The following is a 21,075-nucleotide window of genomic DNA, read 5'->3' as shown; positions in this document are numbered from 1 at the left end:
CATCTCAATTACTCATATCTTCTTTTAATTTCACAAATGCTTTAAACTAAGTATACATTACCTCATACAAACAATGTAATACAGCTGAAAGAAGAGAAAACAACACATCACTCACTTAATAAAGGCAATTCAATGCAGCACAGTACTGTGTGATGCAGTTCAGGCAGCCTATTGTGTAGAGCTAGTTTACGCATCCTCATTTAATGATCAATTGATTTTTCAGGGGCTAATGAAGGCTTTGTATCACCACTCATGCTAATATGTCAGGAGCCATCCATTCATTATGATCAATAACAGTAGCATCTCTACTTTGTACTTCCGACCAGCTGCTTTTTATGAATCTGTAGCTCTGAAAGATTTTGTAAGTATGCTACAAAGAGGTTGTATCAGACCAGCTCAGATCCAGACTGTGGTGTCTGGTACTGGGTCTCAAATGAGGAGGTAGAGCAGCTTCAGGGTGATATCATAAACTTCTCCTTAGCTTGGAGATGGCACTCAGAGAAAGAGATAGTACAGCCAGTACAGGATATTGACAAAGAGGAACGCCGTGGGGAAAACGGTGCGGGCCCTGCAATCAATGTTGTGTGGATTTTCCACAGTGAAGACGGCTGCTGCGCGACGTGACGCATCCTTCAGCGAGGACAATCCGCAGCCCTGACTGGGTGCCTTGTCTTTGGAGCCAGCGTGGTTCTGAGCATCGCTGTTGGCCGCCTGCTCCGCGGACTCCTCTGCACTGGAGCCCACTTCCACGGGCTGTCTTGGTTGCCTGGAGCGGACGATGGGGATGGAGCCATTTCCATTCGACTCGCTGAAATCCCTCAAAAGTTCCTTGCAGACAGACAACAAAAGCGGTTTAGAGATCGCGGTGTATTTCAGTACCCAACATGAAGCCTTTGCATGAGACGTTTCTATACAAAGCGTCAAGCTCACTCTGTGTAAATCCTCTATGGTCTGGTTCTGCATGGTATAGAAATGGGCGCAGGCGTACTCCAGCAGGGCACCGAAGATGAAGGTGAAACAGATGCCCAAGTAAACATCTATGGCCTTGATGAAACAGTTGGCGTTGGGAAGGGAAGTACGGGCACCCATCATCAGAGTCGTCATAGTCAAAACAGTGGTCACACCTGAGGGACACATCAGAGTTAAGGTTTCTCCTCATACAAGTTTATAGTATCACCCAGCAGTTGGAAATCATTGCAGGTGCAGAATTGTGTGTTTATCCCCTGCCCCAGTCCCTCATTATCCTCCCATGGCATCATCATCTTTAATTTACTTGCTCTCCGAAACAAGTTCAAAACAGCTGCCAGTGCTCATTAGAATATTTTAATGCAAATAGGCTTCTACATTTCATCAGTTCTTTTCATGGTGTCAACTTTTTCTTTTGAAATAAGAAAAATAAGACGTGGCTACATGTAAATTCCACTTGATCTTCCAAAAAGAAGACACTAAATAAAAAATTTCCATGGCTCAGAAACAAGTTGGAGCAGCCCCTCTGACCTTGGGGGAAGCAAAGTATCAGGACCCAGCGCGACGAATCCGGGGTACAAACAGGCTGAATTGAAATTATGTTTTCATGAGGCCGGGAAGGGTCAGATTGCTTGCGGAAAGAATGAATGCAGAAAACTTTGATTTCTTTTTTGAGTCCCGCTTTACAGCTGATTGCTTCGGCTGATGAGCTGCCGAGACAAGACCACAGGTGTTACTGAGTGGCCCAGTGATAAGCCAAAGAAGAACTCAATCTCAAGCTAATTAACCTGCTGCGTTCCAGACAGACAAAAGGGGTTTGAAAAAAAATAAAAAAAGTGAAACTGTAATTCAACCAGAAGCCATCTCTGTACTCTGCACTGTAATCAGGCTTTAAGGTATTTTTATGCTGCGTGAGAGGATTAAGGCACGTTGTTTTATTCTACAGTCCAAAAACTTGCAAAGGATAAGTGCAGATCTGAAACGCTCCCATTCTGGTGGTGTTGAAAATCTATTTCGGAGATACTGAAGGTTTTATGTAGAGCTCAGAGTGAGAAACCTCAGAAAAGTGATCAAGTAAACTGGGCCATCTGCTCAGTTTTATCTCCAAGATAAATGCTACAGTGCAGGTTTATTAATGAGCCTTCAAGATTTCCTATGGATGCTACTTTTGTCTTTAAGAGCTAATTATTTCAGACAGCTAAAGATTAGTGCTGGTAAAATCATAATAGAGGAATTTCAAGAACTTAAATTAGGATCATGCTGAGGTAAGAAGACAGCAATTACTTGGGTGCTTAATATAATCAGTGTGAAGAAATTGTCAAAATCCCCATTTAATTTTCAATTAAACATTGTTTATGAGTGATACAGGCTTGACAAAGAGCCTTACTTTGTTAAACTTTGATATTCCTCAGTTACCTAACATCCTGTGATTACACAACGTTACTCTAAGATTATAGGTTATAAAATGAGCAGCCTGTACTTTGTATCTGGTACTGACCGATGCAAGTCCTTGCAGGTACAGAGGATTGGCTGATCCAGAAAGACACCCATGAGAGAACCACCAGCAGTATAGAAGGCACATAAGTCTCCAAGATGAAGAACAACACATTTCTGCGCAGTGCAAAATGCAGCACCAGCTTGGGGTAATGTCCTGTGAGAAGAGACAAGAAGGCAGGATTTTGAAAACAATTAATAATGAATCACACACATGTTCTGCAGGAAATTTCTCATTATAGAACATCACAGACAAAGACACCCCTGAGAAGCAGAAATGTGGTACCTGTCTCATACACAGCCCGTGACACTGATGTGTAATAGCTTTCGACGCTGTACTGAGCCAGCCGCAGCGTGTCCAAACCCTTCACTGAGTCATTCCCTCTGGTCCAATAGAAGACCACGTCTTGAAGGTTGTAGCCCCCTGAAAACACAAACACAATCATTACATTTAGCTGAATCTGAGCTGCTCGGCTGACATTGCCTGTTTGCCTTGATACTCACTGCAGTAATGATGGTAATGATGCAAATGGGGATATTGAGGATGACATGAAGGTGAGTTATGGCCAGCTACAGATTTGATGGAGGTGTCAGGGGTGGTTGGTGGAGCTCACAGGAAGTACTCACAGCTCTCCAGCTGCAGGGTGCACACCTGTTTGTCCATGGGGTACTTGGTCAGGTCCATGTTGCAGGCAATCGTAGCTGTGATGCTGTTGAGTGTTCAACACAAGACTTTAAGCATCTCTTGCAAGGTTCCCCAGGAAGACTGTTTCATTTTAGACATACAAAGTTATTGATCAATAGATTTGTTTTTGTTTTTTTTAGATACCGGCAAGAATGAAGATAAACTAGACACATGAACACCTACATTTTACTGCAGCAAAATCATTAATCAAGGCCAAAATAATATTTCAAATTGAAAATATTCTGCTAATATAAACATTGTTTAGCTCTGACAGAAGCGTCTACGTTCATATTAAGGTACGTTCAATGACCTCGGAATTTACAGTGTTGCCAGTTGTTGAAGTCAAATTCGATTAATTCACTGGAAAACGCCACTTAGTCAGTTCCCCATAAACTAAATCAAAAATGTAATAAAAAAAATTACTATATAGCAACTCATAAAAGCCAACAGATGGGTGATGTTAACAAGATATGTATTGCTTAATAACTTCACTTCCACACATTACTGCCTCATCTATTCCCACGGGCTCTGAGCACGGGCGTTTCACCGTATGTATCCCTGCGCATGACATTAATCAACATCGACGCTTCTTGCTTTACAGTAAAATAACTCGTCTTTCCGACTCTGAAGTGGAGCCTGATGACTAAATGGTTTAAGGTAGAAGACTCCGCGTTGACGAGCAAAGTGAGTTTTTGTGCGGCGTTATTTGTTTGCACGTCAGTCTGAGCGCACGCGGCTCTAATTAGGTTGAGACAAGAGAATTCAGCCACACTTCCAATATTAAATGTCTGTTTAGCATTGATTCTTGTGTTAAAAGATCGATGCTTACCATCTGTATATTTTATATGCTGAATTTAACCAAGCCTATTTTTCTTTATCGTAAAAGAAAACGATAAGGCTAAGCAAAAGAGCTACTCCTCGCTTGCTCCAGGGACAAGTTATTCTTCCGCACGTCATACTAATGGGATCGATAGCTGTAAATGCAGTCAGAGGCTGAGATGTGTTTTTAGATGATAGACTCCAAAACATAAACATGTGGAGCGTTGTCACCCCTCAAAACAGGAATTGTGTAATATTTTTGAAAGATCTTTCAATGTACTTTTGGAGCTTTTGAATAAACATATTCTTATTGTATCATCGGAGGTTAAAATAACACATTACAATCATTTACATAATGTCATTTGTAGTACTTTTCACTATTTACCTTTAGCCACATTTAAGTTTGATTTACACTGGCCAATTAATATAAATTGTTGGTATGCCCGCAATTTGAATAATATAAAAACGGTTTGATCTGCATTATTAGTCAATAAGTTCCTTTTTATAAAGAGAAAACTTCTGTTTTGCTTCTGCATATGTTTACAAAACAAACTACTTTTCATTGTTTAATCATAGATACATTATACAAACATCTGCAATGAATTTAAGGGTTTGTAGTTTGAACATCAGTTCTCCTTCAGTGCTCGGTGGTGATCCAGAGATTGTGATTGGACGTTGGCTGGTTCAAATCCCACTGACAATGGGTTACTGCTGGTCAGTGGGGGCTTTTAACTCCCAGCTGATCACCAGGAGTTGCACTGCAGTAGCCTACTAGTATGTAATCTGCAATTGGAGAGACCCTTTCACTCTACTGCTGGTCCCAAATCCCGAATGAATGGTTGAATGCCAAATCAAACATACAGATCACATGATCTGAGCAACCAAAGGACAGGGAAAAAAAGTTGAAATAGTACAGATTGCATACTTTTCTCACCTTTGTGTATCACTAATAACACTTTTTGTGATTACATAAATATATAGTGTGTGAGGACTTGACAAAATCCCATGTACAGCAAAAAAAAAAACAGGATAAGTTTCTGAATTGTGCAAAATGTAATCACCAGCATCAAAACAGCCACAGTTCTGAACCAAAATGCCTTTTCTGTTCTCCAGAGGAGCTGAGATTTCCCTGTGCTCTCTGCACAAAGCTGCCCTTTCTGTCCTTAATCAGGCTGTCTTGGCAAAAAATAATATGTGAAATAACAAAGTTCTGTGGCAGGGAAACATGACAGATTAGACGTCAGGACAGTTTTTTGGCCGTAGCCGTAGGGGACTCTGCAAATCTTCTCTGACAGAATAGGAAGTGTTTGAAGGGCACTGCACACTCAGGGAGTTCGCTGCCATTCCCTTAAGTTGTATGACTTAGTGGTGATACATGAGCGCTGTTTTTAGTTGAGCCCGAGGCCAATTTACGGTTGATTACAACGGCAAAATAAAAACAAATATGCTTGTTTTCCTCTTCTTTCGCCTTATGACAAGCACTGTTTGATTTTCTCTCTTTGAGGGCATTTTCTTTGAACAAGCTCCACCAGTTCTGATTGGCTTGTTTTCTGACGGCTACAAGAGCGTCAAATGTCAGTTAAATGTGAACAGGACAAAAACCTCAGAAGAATAACAGGCGATAGGGATGCACCGATACCAGTATCGGGTCCGATGCTGCACAGATCTCTGATATCTGATATGTCAGCAACTCAACCCACAGGTCGCCAAGAGAGCACGAGCGATGTCAGCGGTTTGGAGATTTTTTATTATTATGAATCAGAGTGAAAGAGCGTAAACTATGATCTGCCAACATATCAAGAGAAGGGGCGAAAGGTAGTTGGTGAAATACCAATAACTTAATCACCAGTGTGACATTTGGACCAGCAGAGCTTAAGGAGATGTCGCTCATTAATTTAACTGCTCAGCATGTAACACTGCGCTACATGCTGCATGTTAAAGAGTCTGGCATCGGTACTCGGTATCGGCCAGTAGCGACAGGTCAGTACTCATACTTGTACTTGTCCTTTTAAAAGTGGTATCGGTGCATCCCGAGCAGGAGCGTTACCGGAGGGCATAGAGAACGGTGCCATTGCTGAAGATGCGTATGAGGCGGTTTTCCACGGTGACGTCATGCAGGAAAGAGCGCTTGGAGTCCGGGATGAAGGTGTCTGGGATCCAGAGCAGCGACACCAGACGGCCGTCCACGCTCACGCTCTCGTTCCCCGGGAACACCAGCCTGGAGTCGCGCCAGCGCTGACGGAGGAAGATGGTCGCAGTGTAATCCTGAGAAAAGAGGTTTAGAGTATTCCCACAAAACAAACACCCTCATTAATATAATTTCCGACGCTTTTGGGTGATGGGCACGATTGCACTGCGCAAATAATGGATCCTTAATTAGCGCACATATTGGCGTGACTCCAGCAGCGCATAGGGTTAAGGTTTATCGTTCAGCATCGTGATCAAGGGATCTTTGTGCAAATAACTGATCCACTGTTTGTGCCGGGCGATCGGTAGATCGCACAAATCGCCCAAAAGCGCTTTACATATATATTGATACAAAGACGTCAGAAAGAGGAAGAGAGGAGGGGGTCACCATGTTGATTTCAGAGATGGCATCGATACTGGCAATGTCCAGGCTCATTCCGATTTCCACCGGACCCTCTGCAGATGGTAGAAATATAAAAAGGCTCAGGTATCAGGTTGTACTCTAACCCCAATCTACTGAAGAAAAACGCTCTACGTGCTGCAGTGGGTCAAATCTAGCTTCTGAGGCGTGCGTGTCTGTTCATCCGCTACCTTTTCGATTGGGGTCGCCACAGCATGTTATTGCAAACTCGCAACATGAAGTTAGTTTTTACGCTGGATGCCCTTCCAGCGGAAAACAAGATTAAAACCTGGGTCCTTCCGCAGTCCAGGTCAAGCCAAGCGAATGCACAACCAGGGAGGGAATGGACCTCATGAAACACTTTGTTTTTGAGAGTGAAACTCAGCAAATAGTGATCTACCTGAACATTTATACAAAATAATTCTGCATTACATTTGCTTAACTCTTACCCACAAGTAAAATTTGTTTAAAAAAAAAGAAGAAAATACTCAGAGGTATCGAGTATATTCCTAAAAACTACTTGTGACTTTTACACATCAATTAATTGCATTGTGTTTCAACTCTTATTTTCAATTTTTTTTAAAGCCCATTTCTTTGTCCTACAATAAGTTAAATAAAAATTACACTATGTTGAAACAAATGTCGATATAAAGCATGGATTTTTCCATTAAAAGAAAAAAACCATAAAGGTCTGAACTTCAATATTTACTGGATAGACTCAGTAGCAAGTTATGAGTTAAAAATAGTCGTGAAACTAAAATAAAAAATTGTATTTACACTCAAGTATACAAATTATTTCACAGTTTGTTTCCTGATATTTCTGCACCTCTCGGGCTGAAAAATGTGTCTAATATGCCTGCAATGAGGAACTATAACAGGGATGTACAGCCTGCGCTATATGCAGCACACATTACCATATTGATACTCGCTGCACCGCTGCACTGCTTTTTTAGTTTAACGGTAGCAAATGTATTATTGTTTTTATATAATCAATGTTGTTTGTGTTTGTGGGCATACATTTACCTGTGTGTGGGTCGACGAGCGAACAAGTTACCACTTGTAAAGTTAGCCGATAATTTGTAAAGAATATGTGAAGCTGATTTCCGATCTCCAACAGGTATCGTCAACCTTCAGCTACTTAAGTATTAAAAAGATATTCTCGTTTAGAACCTCCTGAATAATTATGGATGTTCTTCGTACATGCCTTGAAGGCTACTCAAAAGGTTGTTGAGAGCTTGTGCACACACGTTGGCTAATCTCTGCCTAGAATGGCAAAGGATGAGGAAAGAACTTAGTAAGGGTAGAGGTTCAGAGTTCAGAATCATAATGTTATAAAAGTAGACATTTTGAAGGACCGGTAAGTCATTGGTGTCTTATAAGGAAATGGGTGACCCAAGTCTTGAGCTTTTTCTAGATAAGAGGTCTGCGACTGCGAGTGAGGCGTTTTTGTCACTTGCAACCAAATCAGATTTAAGTGGCGCTGCAAAACTAGTTTACCTTTAAAATGAGGTGAACACAGCTTAAAAAGTGTCATGCATAGGTTTGATATATGTACGAAAATGTGCATCCGTGACGTTTCAGTTACAATTTAGGATGGGAAGCATTTCATTACATTTTCAGCTGTTTTTGGACCTGATTTCATCGGGCTGACTTTCTCCTTTTTCAGTTTTTTGTTTTTTTTTCTTAGACAGTTTTGACGTTTAAGCTTTTTGTCTATTTTGGTTCTCTTTTAAGCAGCTATGTTTGTTTTCCACACATTTTTAAGCTTTTTCTTTCTTTTAGTAATCCTAGTCATTTTCAGTTTTTTTCTTTTTTAATTTTTTTTAAACTGTTTTAGCATTTTATCTCATTTATGGTGGTTCTAGCTATTTTTCACTGGGCACCCCAGGATCTCCATAACCTTTGCCCAGACCTGCGCTCTGGAGAGGTCACTCCATTGTCACTGTCCCAGTGACAGAAACACAGACTAATCCACAGCACAACCATAGTCTTCCAAGACTATGGTTGCAAATAAGCTAAATAATAATTTTCTGACAGCTTCAGGGAACCCCGAGAGAAAGACAGGCCACTGGTTGTAGACCCTTGCTCTGGATAAAGAACTGTACGTATCACCTGGATACCATAGAGAGAGACTGCCTCAGGCTGTTTTATGGATTATGGACTCAGCAAATGTTCATCATTGGCTTGATATCACAAGTAGAAAAATCAGCCCCTCCATACTGCCTTTACATGATAATAAACTTTGCCAGTGGGTTAGATTTCTAACTGCTCTGAAAAGGACTCCTCAGACGGCTTCTTACCATTGAAATTAGGCCTGAGGTAGCGGTTGTATCCCTTCATGAGCTTCTGAATGGTTGGCTGTAGCTGGGAGTCGTTCCATTCACCCCAGTGGTTGCTAGGGAACGTACAGCCGCTGACACAAGTAGAGAGATGAAAAAGTAATGAGAGGAGGCATGGAAAATGAATCATAAATGTTGGTGCAAAAGCATTTTTACAGCTTTTTAAAAATCAATACGTCCATGTGATGTGCTCTTGTCACTGTTTGTGTGTTTTCAGGTGTCCTCACCCCTGGGAGAAGGTCAAGGAGAAGATCAGGAGTGCAAGCTGTGGCACGGACATCATAGATCTGGACGCAGGTCAGTGGCCCTGTGGTGTGAAGAGCCAGAACATTAAGACGATAGAAAAAAAACCTGATGTCTGCAAGCCATTAGACTACAATGTTTTCGCAATTTTTGTTTGAGATAGCACAGTTTGACCATCGGATGGCAGCACCTAACGGAGCGACATGACAAACCTCTGGGGAAATCTGTAGCAGAGCAGCCATTCTCAGCTTTAATGTAATAAAACAGGGCTTCCTCTCCTGCCCTCATACTTGTAAAAAGCACTGGAAACTTGTACTGATCCCCGCCTCCTTGCTTCCATTAAAATGTTACACACACACACACACACACACACACACACACACACACTTACACACTTACAAAATGAAGACAGTGTCGAGATTAAGTGCTTCATTCAAGTGTGTTTCTTGTGACTATGACGTCCCGGCTGTCGCCTGCTGATTTATTGGTCCACCACCTCATGGTTTATTCACCAAGCCTCCTTGATCACTGAACCTGTCTTCAACTCATCAGGGTTTCCTTGTTGCCCCGTTGTTAGCCACAACCAATTCCCTCGCTTTTCCTTCGACAGATAAATCTTGTGAGCAGTAGTAGATTGCAGCCCCCTCACCTGCAACTTTCATCCAAATTATGCAAATGTGTGGCGTGCGTTTGCATTGCAGCTGTTCACAAAGGAATCCTGCGATATTATCCTGACACGTTGCCAGAAACTTGGTAAAGCTGAATCTAATATTCAGTAACGCAGAGCCGACATCTAAATAATCATGCATTTGGAAGTTAAAGTCATTAAATGTTATTGGGTTGTGTCTGTCTCTCTGCATGCCATTCATGGCTTATGAACACTGCCACATTTTGTTGTTCTGATCCTTTTTTCTTGTTTACCGTCTTCTCGCCCTTTGCTATTTTCCCCTCCCATCATTTCATTCCTCTCCCAATCTACTCATGCTTTTTCCCCCTTCAGCCATATGTTGTGCCAGAAAGCAGCAGATTACTTTCCCTCCCCTCCAATTTTGCTCACAACCCATGCATACACATCCATGCAAACATTTAGCTTTGCCATTTCTTTACAAATATTTAAGTTTTGGGTCTCACTCTTGCCTACCTTGCTGGATTCTGCCACACTTACCTTCTTGATTTCTCCTCTCAGGTCACTCCTCCTCCTTCTCTCTCAGCTCTCTTCTTTGTTTCCTCCTCTTCCTTCCAGGTTGGTCCTCTTCCTCAGTTATTTCCGAGTGTAAGCCAGAGATTTTTCCATTGGCTTGGCTCACCACAGTTGTTTGTACTATTTGGTCTTGGTGTGCAGGCTACTGCTGGTTGTTTTACTGTTTGTGCAAATTCCTCCGTCTCTCTGCACGGCTGTATTCATCTCCCCATAGAGCCCTCTGTGCACCCCTCCCTCTCTCTTTCTCTCTCTCTCTTTCTCTCTCCCTCTCTGTTTATGCCACTCAGCATCTCATTTAGGCAGCATCTTTTCACACCGCCCTCCCACCACTTCCTCACCCATTGACATGCACTTTGATTTCTCCATATCACCTTTCATTGGCCCTGTTCTCCGTGTTGTCTTGTGTCCTGCTCTCTTGTCTCCCACGCCTCTCCTAAAATTTACACTGACACTGCACCACCTTCTGGGCTTCAAAGCTTCATTCTGTCTCATCCCCTCATTCCCTCACATCCTCACCTCCAACCACGTTCCCTTGCATCAGTGTCATTATCTGATTCAGTTCCCTCTCAACACTTTGTCCGTCTTGAGTTTCATAAATCACCCATGTGGAACATTTTCAATTGCTTTTCCACCAGTTTAGCAATGGAAATCTCCTCCTGTCCACCCGTTTGTACCACAGAGCTCACAATTTATGCATTCATAAAAAGAAGAAAAGGAGCCAAGTGCACATTCATGCCATATGCTCTCCATGTTGCTGATAGTGATTACAGGAAATAACCAGCAGATTAGGCCTGGTAAAAGTAAGGATGATGATTATGGTGATGATGTATCCGCATGCAGCAGCCTCCCATAGTCCATAGAAAAGAGCGCTGTGTGTGCTGAGCGGTCAGTCATTACTCTTGAGCACTGCTGACATAGTGTGAATAATCTATATGAGCCCCTCGTTCGCCCCTGGCCTTACAGTGCTGAGCTTTATCCCTAATTACATACCGTGGCCTCTGAACACCCATCGGAGCTCTAACATATGAGAGAAACCCTTTGGGACACACCGCCTGGGATATAATGAAATCTCAGGAGGTCTCAGGGGTTTTTTCTGCTACCTGCTCTGTGATCTCCAGTGCTGACTAATCAATGCTCACAGGCCACCACCGAGCTGTGATGCTTCCATCCGAGGCGATCCGGTGTTCCACTAGCGTACGGCAGTTATAAAGCTCTCTCAATCTTCATTTTATGCTATTATAGCTGTTTACACTGGAAATAGTTTGTCTTTTTTACTCCTAATTATGATAATGAGCAACAGTGAGGAGTGTACGAAGGTAATCTGATTTGCATCCACCTGGAGAATCATGTGAACCAGAGTGCACGTGGCCCCTGACAGTGAAAGAGACAAATGGAGACATTTGTGAGGCACCTGCAGGGAAGGATGTAAATGTTTTATGGGTGAGTTAGGGCCTAATGAATAATTATAACTGGGGCAAGGGTGATGTCAACGTTGTGGCCATTTAGCATGAGTCACCACTCAGCATCACACCTGCATGTATGTTAATTATCCTCCTGATAACTGAATGTGTATTTCTCCCCTGACTCGCCCGCAGAATTATTGTTGTTTATCTTTCTGCTTGCCTGAACATTCCCCTTACTCCCTTATTAGCCTCCAGCTTTACATCCTTTCTTGTAGCAGTTCAATCCCTTTTTGCGTCCCCACAAGCTGTGCATGCCCACATCGTCTGTAGACTTCTAAATACTTGGAATCCGCAACCTGATGTTTGTTTGATTTGTTTTTGCAGTTGGATCAAAATTTCCTGGCTTTAGATAAATGCCAGTGCTGTGATGTCAGATTGTGGATCAGAAACAAATGTCACCAGTGTGTGACTGAGACCCAAAGAAATGTCCTTCTGGACCTGAAACACATCGCACATAGGCCGCCCAGATTAAAAGACACAAAACCCTAAAAACATGTTATTTGTTCCATATTAGTATTGCACAGGTACTGTCTGATGTAATGGTGTTGTCTGCTGCAAAAACAAGCTTTGTTAATATTTTATTGAATTCATGTTTACCCCCTATACTATTGCTGAACTAATGTAGTCCTGCTGACTGCAAAATGAAGAACGTCAGACTGGAGGTAACTTTAATAGCCTAAGGTGTACCTGTCTGCATGTTGTTGTGTTTTCCTGCTATTTTGTTGCTGTTCCTTTTTGTTTTTAATTGAGAAAAGCTTTGCTTGTTGAAGCTGCTAATATAACAAATTGTACGATGTGACGTATTAGATATCGAGTTCATAAATACATCAAGAACTGATAGCATCCCTATTGTAGAGCATTTTCTTTTAACTATGTGACATTCATTTAATCCAAACCCAGTTTGGAAGACAGTTCTTAGACTGAGCCACACACTGCTGACAGCTCCGGTGATACTCCAGTGATATAGTTGTGTTCGCAACAGTAAAGTATTTATTAAGTATCGTAAAGCAACTGTCGTCACTTAGCTTTAGATTGGTGATAAGATATGTCAGTTCCAGCAGACACATTTATGTATTAAATAAATTCAGTTCTAGTTGTAATGGAATAATCACACACAATATTTTAGAAACAATTAGTATAATCCAGTTCATATCATGTTCTCGGACACTCAGTGCATTACAATTGTGCATTATGTGTTTCACTGTGACCGTGCCAGCCAGCAGCCTTCCAGCTTCACCCTCACTCAGTAAGGTCAATATACCAGTAACTGCATCCTTTTGGTCACTTTCTCAGTTCATTTTTCATTTCAGATGGCATCAGTTAACCTTGCCGCTGCAGCCAGCTGCCATAATGACCTTCCTCATCTGTCACTTATCTTTTGTGTCTTCTGCAGCTCCAGCCTTACCTCCACTTTTACTGCAGTCTTTTTCTTTCTCTCTCATCCTTCCATTAGCCCACCCATCCATCCTTCATTTTCTGACAATCCAGTAAGGCTTGCCTCTGCTTTTTTATTTTGTCCGTCCTCCGTCCTTTCTTGCGTAGGCACATTTTTCTAAATCTATTTGCCTCTTTTAAATCAGTCCCTCCTTTTTTCGTCCTTTCACTCCTTGTTAATATGCTGATGCATTTTGATTTCACGGTCTTTCAGGTGATGTTCTTCTGCTGATCTCCACTCAGGCACCAGAAAATGGACACGTCGCTTGCCCTGCGCGCTGGCCCAGTGATTTGCTGTCATGTGACAAATGGAAATGTCACGGGACTGCTCATGAGAGGGACAGAGATAAATCTCTCCTAAATGACTGTGACGGCTGCCATGTCCAGGAGGAACACGTATGAATTAATATGGCGTAGACGCTTCCAGCAAGCTGTCACGTCGCCCTGTGACTGTTGCGTCTACTTGGGAGGCGGACAAAGAGTTTTCTGCCGTCTCACTCCAACATGAGCTATAATTTAGCTTTTCCTTTTCATCCTTTGAGGTCTGGAAACCTCAAAGGACTTTGAGTTTGTGGTGTGATCCTGTGGCTGAGCTTGAAGCAGGCCTTTCTTTTCGTGTGTTCCTCTCTGTCATTGTACTTGTTGAAACGCTCCAGTCTTTTATTCTTCTTGATCACTGAAATCCCTCAGTTTACAGAACACACCAACACTACTCATCAACTGCTTTTTCACATCATTGCTTTAGAAAAAATGAAACAAAAGTTTTTTTCCAAGTGAACACTTTCACTCAACAAGAATCAAATACTCCAACCTATAATCTACATTTTATCTGCTTCACTCGTGCCATGTGAGTGATGTCAGTAGTATATTCTATTGGTTCAATTCAACACCAACGTAATTGGTACATTCAAACCGCACGTGGAATTAAACTCGGAACATTAAAGAAAACTGAAAATGATTGGCATTATAGAGTCACATCGGTCTCCGATGTGACTGAAGTTTTACAACTTTCCACATTCATGTGTTCACTTGTCGGATATAAGCTGCCACGTCTCTCAAGATTACTCTATTCGCAGAAGCATAATTAAAAATTCGACGATAACAATGTGCACAGAGCATGGCACAACCTTCTGTTTGGGACTGGGAGCAAAACACCAGCCTGAAAGACCACTAACCACAACGGCTTTGGAGAGATACGTTAATAAAAGTAGACCCCGAAAGAATTAAGAGACATCACAGACAAATAATGGCTCGGAGTCACGTCTGGCTCAGACATTTTAAACTATTGGAACTGACTTTGTTGGATTTTCTTTGTTTCTGTCGTGTTTATTACTTGAAACTTTTTGCTAACTTAATAAATTTAAAGTGCTCTTCATGGTTATGTTTTGCAAAACTTGAAATAGAAGTTGCCCATTTGCTGCAGAAGCAGGATTGTAAAATATATTGAATTTGAAATTAATCTGATTCTATATCAAAAACCTTTGATAAATATTACTACAACATTATGTATATTGTGAGCTCTGAATACAAAGTCTTGTTTGTTTTTGTTTTTCGGTCCTGAACAGAAAGCAGCTCTAAACACCAGAGGCCAAGACAAATAAGAAGAAGATTGTCGTGCAGATTTGAGTTATGTACTGTAATGCCAGTAGCAATTACTGTTTGTGTGTTTGAGAAAAAACTCAATTAAATTCGAATATAGGTTATCTTTACTGCGGCACTGTGAGGAGATCAACTCTATAAACTTAGTGGATGTATTAGAGGAGCAGCTGTTTATTTCCTCCCCATAAGGACTTTGGGATTTGGCATTTGGCCCAGAAAAGGTGGGGCGACCCAGTATGAAATACTCATTCACTTGATGTTAACATCTTGATTTGTCTTGGGCCGACTCGAAATGGCTGCGAGGTTATTTCTGGGTGAATCTCCTGCGCTCCTCCCAAATCAAAAGACATCTGCATGATTTGCCACAACACAATTAGCTTTTCCATTTTATTTTTTTTTGCAGTGCAGTACAGAGAGTACTTATAAGAGAAAGGTAAACTGACAAACTATCAAGTCAGACAACCACTCAAGATATTAACTCTTTGATCTGAAATTTAGCCGGTGAGGCAAATAAAATTTGCATGATAGCAGACCGTTAACATTAGTTCTCGGCTATCAAAAGGAATGATCCATCGGTCTAATCTATCTCTATCAAAGTGGCTGTGATCCGTTCATCCTTAGGGATGCATTTGTGTATTCAGTAATAGGCAAATGTTGTGCTGGCACAGTCAAACCATGGCCTCTGCACCTCGTTCCCTCCGTGTGAGCCTCTCCTGCAAACAGAGCTGCTCTCAGTCAGGTGGGCTGTTATTGGAGCTGTCAGCGCCAGGGAAGACTGAAAGCGCCTCTCTATTGTAAAGGTGTATCAAGACCCACCAGGAATGAAAGTCTTCTATCATATTGGAAATTCAATTTCTGTCCTTCATGAGTAGATCTGTGGAGTCAGCAAAGCTTGCCGTCGTACATCCAATCGACTAAGTTTATATCTTGTGGAACGATTGCATAAATCATTGTTCAGCCACAGAAAAACATGATTCTTACAAATATGAAGGGAATCAAACAAGCTTTCTATTGGGGTAAGGTGTATTGCCACGAGGCGGTGTTACAAAGACATAATCTCTCAAGCACATGCTTTTACCTTTTGTGCATGCTTTATATTTGCTAAATGCAAAATGCTTGTGTAAACACATGTAAATATGCTGTCTTGAGAGCATCTGCAAGGCACCAGTGGGACTACTTAACTGCAAGAGAGTGTTGTGAGCAGAGCATGGAGAGAGGGTGATGCAGAACCATGGCGAGGATGAACCCAGAGAATCGTGGGGACAAGGTTGGAAAGGTTTGTGGAGGGAAAATTGTGCTTTGGGGAAAATATTCTTCACCCTCACTGGGCATGCTGGGAGATCATGATAATTGCAAACAACACCTCTGTTTACACTTCTCCCCATCGCGGTTCCATTTTCTCTCGTTTTCTTTATTGATGTTGCGTTCGTGGTCGTGGTGTGGCACAAGGTTGTTTCCCCTATTATTGCATTTGTACCGTCTTGACGAGACAATCCTTTTTAAACATAAATAGCCACAGTGGCTGCCCAGATGATGTTTTACTCATTTGTTTTTGTTTCGAAATAATGTGATGTAGGCTAACTAGGGAGCTCAAGATATGCTCACAACCAAGCTGTGCAGTTTCCAACCTGATCATGAATGTTTTCTTTCCACCCAGATTCATACCATTTCTGCCTTTAAAACAGATTTCAACCTGTTATATTCTTATTTGTGAATGTCCATGTTTAAGTTAAAATGAGGTTTGAAAGTCACCGGGACAAAATAATATCTATTTTTAACCGGAGGAAGGAAACCAAAGTCTTGCAAATATTTTTGAGTCTCACCAAGTGTGGCAACACTAAAGAGTGACTGTCTAGTCCTTCTGACACCATCCCTCCTTCTCTGTCTTCCACCTTCTCTCAGTCTGTCCGTCTTGGGCCGATGGAGTGAGAGGTTTTGCCCACTGCTGCTCTGCTCCGAGTGCGCCAGTCTGCTTTTATTGCGCAGCTGAGGTGTGAATCCATCAAGCAGAATCTCACAGGATTTAATCCTGTTTCATGTCATCTGAACAGCCATAACCTTGGCAACAGCTGGGAACAAGGACTAGTCAGTGGTGTCAAGTGCACATTAGCGCTCGCAATTTCTTCTGCGAAGATTTGCTGCACTGACGATCATGGTTGTTTAGGCTTTTCAGTGGACTTCCTCAAGCAGGTCGTAACCATTGCTTCTCTCCACTTGTCACATTTGCTTCACCACTGACCTCCACTGTAATTTCTCTTTATCATTGCTCTTACCTTTATCACATCAAACTACTGACCCATGGTCTCTCTTTCCAGATTTACCCCCTCTCCCCAAGGCGAGTCCTGTCCCTTCTGTCTTTCTACTTGAAATTCAGATGAGTGAAGTGTCAGGAGCGGTTATCGTCTGAACCTGGGGTGGCATCTCATTCAATTCCACAGGATGGAGGTTAGGTGAACAGGGAATTCATTCTCCTGTCGCCTTCGCTCCCCCAACTCTGATGGACCACTAGACCTGAGAATACTGGAAAATAATGCGAAAATTGGTCATTTGATTTGTTGAGAAAAGCTCCACAATGTCTGGACACGGTGCATGACAGAAAGGGTGTTGTTATTTATGTTAAGTTTAGTTGGATAAAGTAAATTCAAACTGAGAAATGTGGTTCGCTTATATTTTTCTTGGGGTCATCAGAGAGCTACAGGCAGTCACTTATTAGTTTTTCTCAGTTTCTGCACTGTGAGACACCTTGGCGAACTCCCTTCATACATTTGATAGATGCTGGATTTTCCCATCTGGTGGCAATGCTGCAACGTTTACGTATTTGATTGCACTTTATAAATCTGTGGCACACTTTCGAAATGCTCCACATGCAAATGAGGGGGAAATTCTTTGTGTTTTTTTTTTTTTTTTTTTTTTTTTTTTATCTTGTACAAGTGTACAGTGTTTTAGCCACTCTCAACTTTCACTTAGGAAATCCAGAGATGTGTATTTGTGTGTATTGCGGTTCTGTGGTATAGTGGGACATATTTTTCCTCCAGCTATGGGATCCAAAACATCCACATGGTCCACCGGGCTCCTCCACCCACTGCACATCCACACGTCTATGCACACTTCCATGCATGCATGCACACACGTAGTGTCCCTATTTCTGCCCAGGGGTTAAAGAGGCTCCAATTAGTATGCACCAGTTGATTTACTCAGGAGCTGGATAAAAGCCCAGTGGGAGGATGAGAGTTCACAAGGCCATAGCTGTGCGTCTTGTCTGGACAGCCATTAGTGTCGCGCCACTGTGAAAATAATTAAGCACTCGGTAGTATAGATGTTATATCTATAATGACTTCTGAGAGATTTCCAGCTAAAGACACAATAACGGGCTAATGAACATTATAGCCACTGTTGCAGTCTTTTCCATCGTTCATGGAAACAGGTGGAGAACATGAAATAATTTGGTCTCCCTTGCTGTGTCTCTCATGCCATTGTACTGAATAATTCTGTGTCATAAGGGTGATGCATTGCCCCCGCGTCTGTAAATGACATACCGGCTTTTCAAGAATGAGGAAACCTAGAGAGCCTCATTCTCTCCTTCCTGCTATTCAAATGTGTGGTTTCACTGGGTTCTCTAATAACTGCATAGCTGCTGCGGGTTTTTTTTTTTTCTTTCTTTCTGTATTTTGTCAACATTGTTTAGAGTAAGATGTTTAATGAAGCTCACCACACCCTTGCCACAATGTGCTAATGTGTGAAAAATGCTTCAAAATAGGGTCAGATGAGATCCGTGTTTAATGATTTGTAGTTTATCCAGAAGATGTGAATTTTTTGGATTTCAAATTGACCAACTTTCAAATGAAGAATACACCCTGGTGAATATATTGCACTAACTCTCAGCAGGCTGTAGTTACACAATGTAGATTTCTGTTACTTTTTATATTGTCAGGTGGTGTTTGAACAGTATATTGGTTTGCAATCCACTTAGGTGTGGGCTGTGGTCCTTGGTGGATGTTTGTCTGGGGGAAATATATTCTGCTTTAACAACTGTCTGTTGGAAAGTGAATTCATTTGTTCCAGAGCTGGGAATTGCCAAGTAATCCCTGGTGTTTTTCATAGGTGTTCACACATCAGCAACCTTTGTCAATACAAAAGAATATTATAGACAGATTTTCTTTCCTACACTCCCACTTGTTAATCCAGCAGACTCCATTAGCTCTCCCTCCCTTTCTTATCCATTCTCATTCATTTCCCACCTCTGCATCCCCAGAGTATAGGACATCCAACCAATGTTGCGATATTCCCTCTCTGTTCTTTGCCTCATTTATATGGAAATCAGACTGTAAGAAAGTGTTACTGCCGAATAGGGTAGAGTATGTATGTAATGCGCGTTTGTACGGTGTGTAGGTGTTATCATATTTGAGGCGAGTCATGCAGCGACGTACTTTGATGGCACAATTAACTGTAACATGAGCCATTACCCACACATCCCCACATGTCATACACAGCAAAGAATTCCTGCACAACAATCAATAGTTCAATAAAAACTGCGTGGATCATAAATTCCTCCTTCTGCGCATCACATCATTATTATTAAAGTAACAACAATATATCCTTAATTTTGCATTTGTTTGCTATTCTGGCTTGTGACTCATTTATAGGCCAGTAAGTACTCCTCCATTCCATTGATTATTACTCCAGATTAGACACGTATGAAAGCCTTCTTTCACAAGGACAAAGCAGCTAATTAAATTGCCATCGATTTCCATTTTGACCTGCACTGTTCAGTAAAAGAGATGTAGAAAGCAGATGGGGTTTTTCAAAACAAAGTAGTGCCTTTTTACACCTTCATTAATTACCACACTAAAGTGCCATTTTGCTGCCGGACTTCATTACTACCAATATATTGAGCTATGTAATGACAGGGGGTTGATACTCTTGGGATCAACTGCCCATGAATGCATTGGATCAGAGGGAGTAACATCCAGCTCATGTGGAATGACTCCCTGTAGCTTTCAAAAGGCGAGGTTGCAGCTTATTTTGCCAGGTAAAAACCGCTCATGAAATGTCAGCAGTTTGTCATTGTGGTATTTTAAATGACTGAAATGCAACAGTAGGTAAAGTTGTGGCATACGCGGTCTAAAGACACATTCAATTTAGGGATGGAATTGTCTCTCAGCGGCCACTAGATGGTGTCTTTCTATCTTCAATAGCAGTCACTACACCTGGTCAGGTCACTGCACACATGGAAAAAAGCCAAAGGAGGACGGCCTGTGTTATTGTAAAATCCTTGGGATTACATTAATTTAAAAAATAACCTAAAAAAAAACACACACACACACACACACACACACACACACACACACACACACACACACACACACACACACACACACACACACACACACACACACACACACACACACACACACACACACAATGGCTTGGTGCATGTGTGTGCCATAGATTGGATTAGAATTACTGATTAGAGTGAAGCAAAGAGATTTTATTTGGTTTACTCAATCAAGAGGGATGTTTTTGTTCACTAAAAGAAGAATATTCACATCAGATGTTGAGAAATTAATCAGAAATGTCACTTGAAAAATTGTTACTCACAATTGTTATTGAGAGACCTGCTTGGCTTTAACTGGGCGACTTATTAGCCTGGAATCATCACACAACATTGTAATCAGATAAAAATATATCCAAATGTTCAACAGTACAGCTTTTTTGTCAGGTGATTGAAACTGGTGCCAGACGTTAAACAGCAGGTCAAAACATCTTGTCTCTTTTCCTAGATCTTTAGGTATTCTATGGAAAAACCCAAACCGTACCCATCTAACCAGACCAGTGCAGTCAGGACCCTTGTTTTTGTCAGTGAAGTCAGCACAGTGTGTCATAACACACAGATTATGAGGGTTTTGTAAGATCAGCTAGTCTGATGCGGCTCAGCATGGAGCGCCAACTGTTTCCTCGCAATGCTTCCTGCTTTTCACTGAGGAGATGTGACACGCAATCCATCACAGGTAACCTTCAGGCACTGACTTCACACAGATAGCTTTATGATTATAAACGATGCACTTTGTGCTGGAAGTGTCGCTGATGCCTATTTGCAAACTCGACTCCAAACTTTGGCAAACTGAACTGCAGCAGATCTGAGTAACCCTCCACACAGCTGGTCACCAGCTCTCCTTTGGCTGCTCATGTCACCACAGTGGAAAACTTTAGTGAAGAAGAGAACTTCTTAACAGCATGAAATTTGA

General features: G+C 41.8%; 1 protein-coding gene across 2 annotated transcripts; it reads right to left on the bottom strand.

Moving 5' to 3' along the window:
- Positions 1–10: 10 nt before the first annotated feature.
- On the bottom strand, positions 11–10,697 carry gabrp (gamma-aminobutyric acid type A receptor subunit pi). Of its 2 annotated transcripts, none has more exons than XM_080466340.1 (10): positions 10,299–10,697; positions 9,118–9,197; positions 8,852–8,964; positions 6,540–6,607; positions 6,012–6,229; positions 3,088–3,170; positions 2,747–2,884; positions 2,465–2,617; positions 931–1,124; positions 11–828 (listed from the first exon to the last, which is right to left on the bottom strand). In XM_080466340.1, exons 2-10 carry the CDS (start codon positions 9,171–9,173, stop codon positions 496–498), a joined length of 1,356 nt encoding a protein of 451 aa, XP_080322466.1. In that variant the 5' UTR covers positions 9,174–9,197; positions 10,299–10,697; the 3' UTR covers positions 11–495. The 2 variants fall into 2 exon arrangements, with proteins under 2 accessions (XP_080322466.1, XP_080322467.1); XM_080466341.1 differs by having other exon boundaries at positions 10,275–10,317.
- Positions 10,698–21,075: the final 10,378 nt, after the last annotated feature.

The sequence above is a fragment of the Lipophrys pholis genome, assembly GCF_963383615.2.
Source record: "Lipophrys pholis genome assembly, chromosome: 6".
NCBI lineage: Eukaryota > Metazoa > Chordata > Actinopteri > Blenniiformes > Blenniidae > Lipophrys > Lipophrys pholis.
The sequence above is the reverse complement of the archived record's forward strand: the minus strand, read 5'-3'. Positions and strand labels throughout refer to the sequence as shown.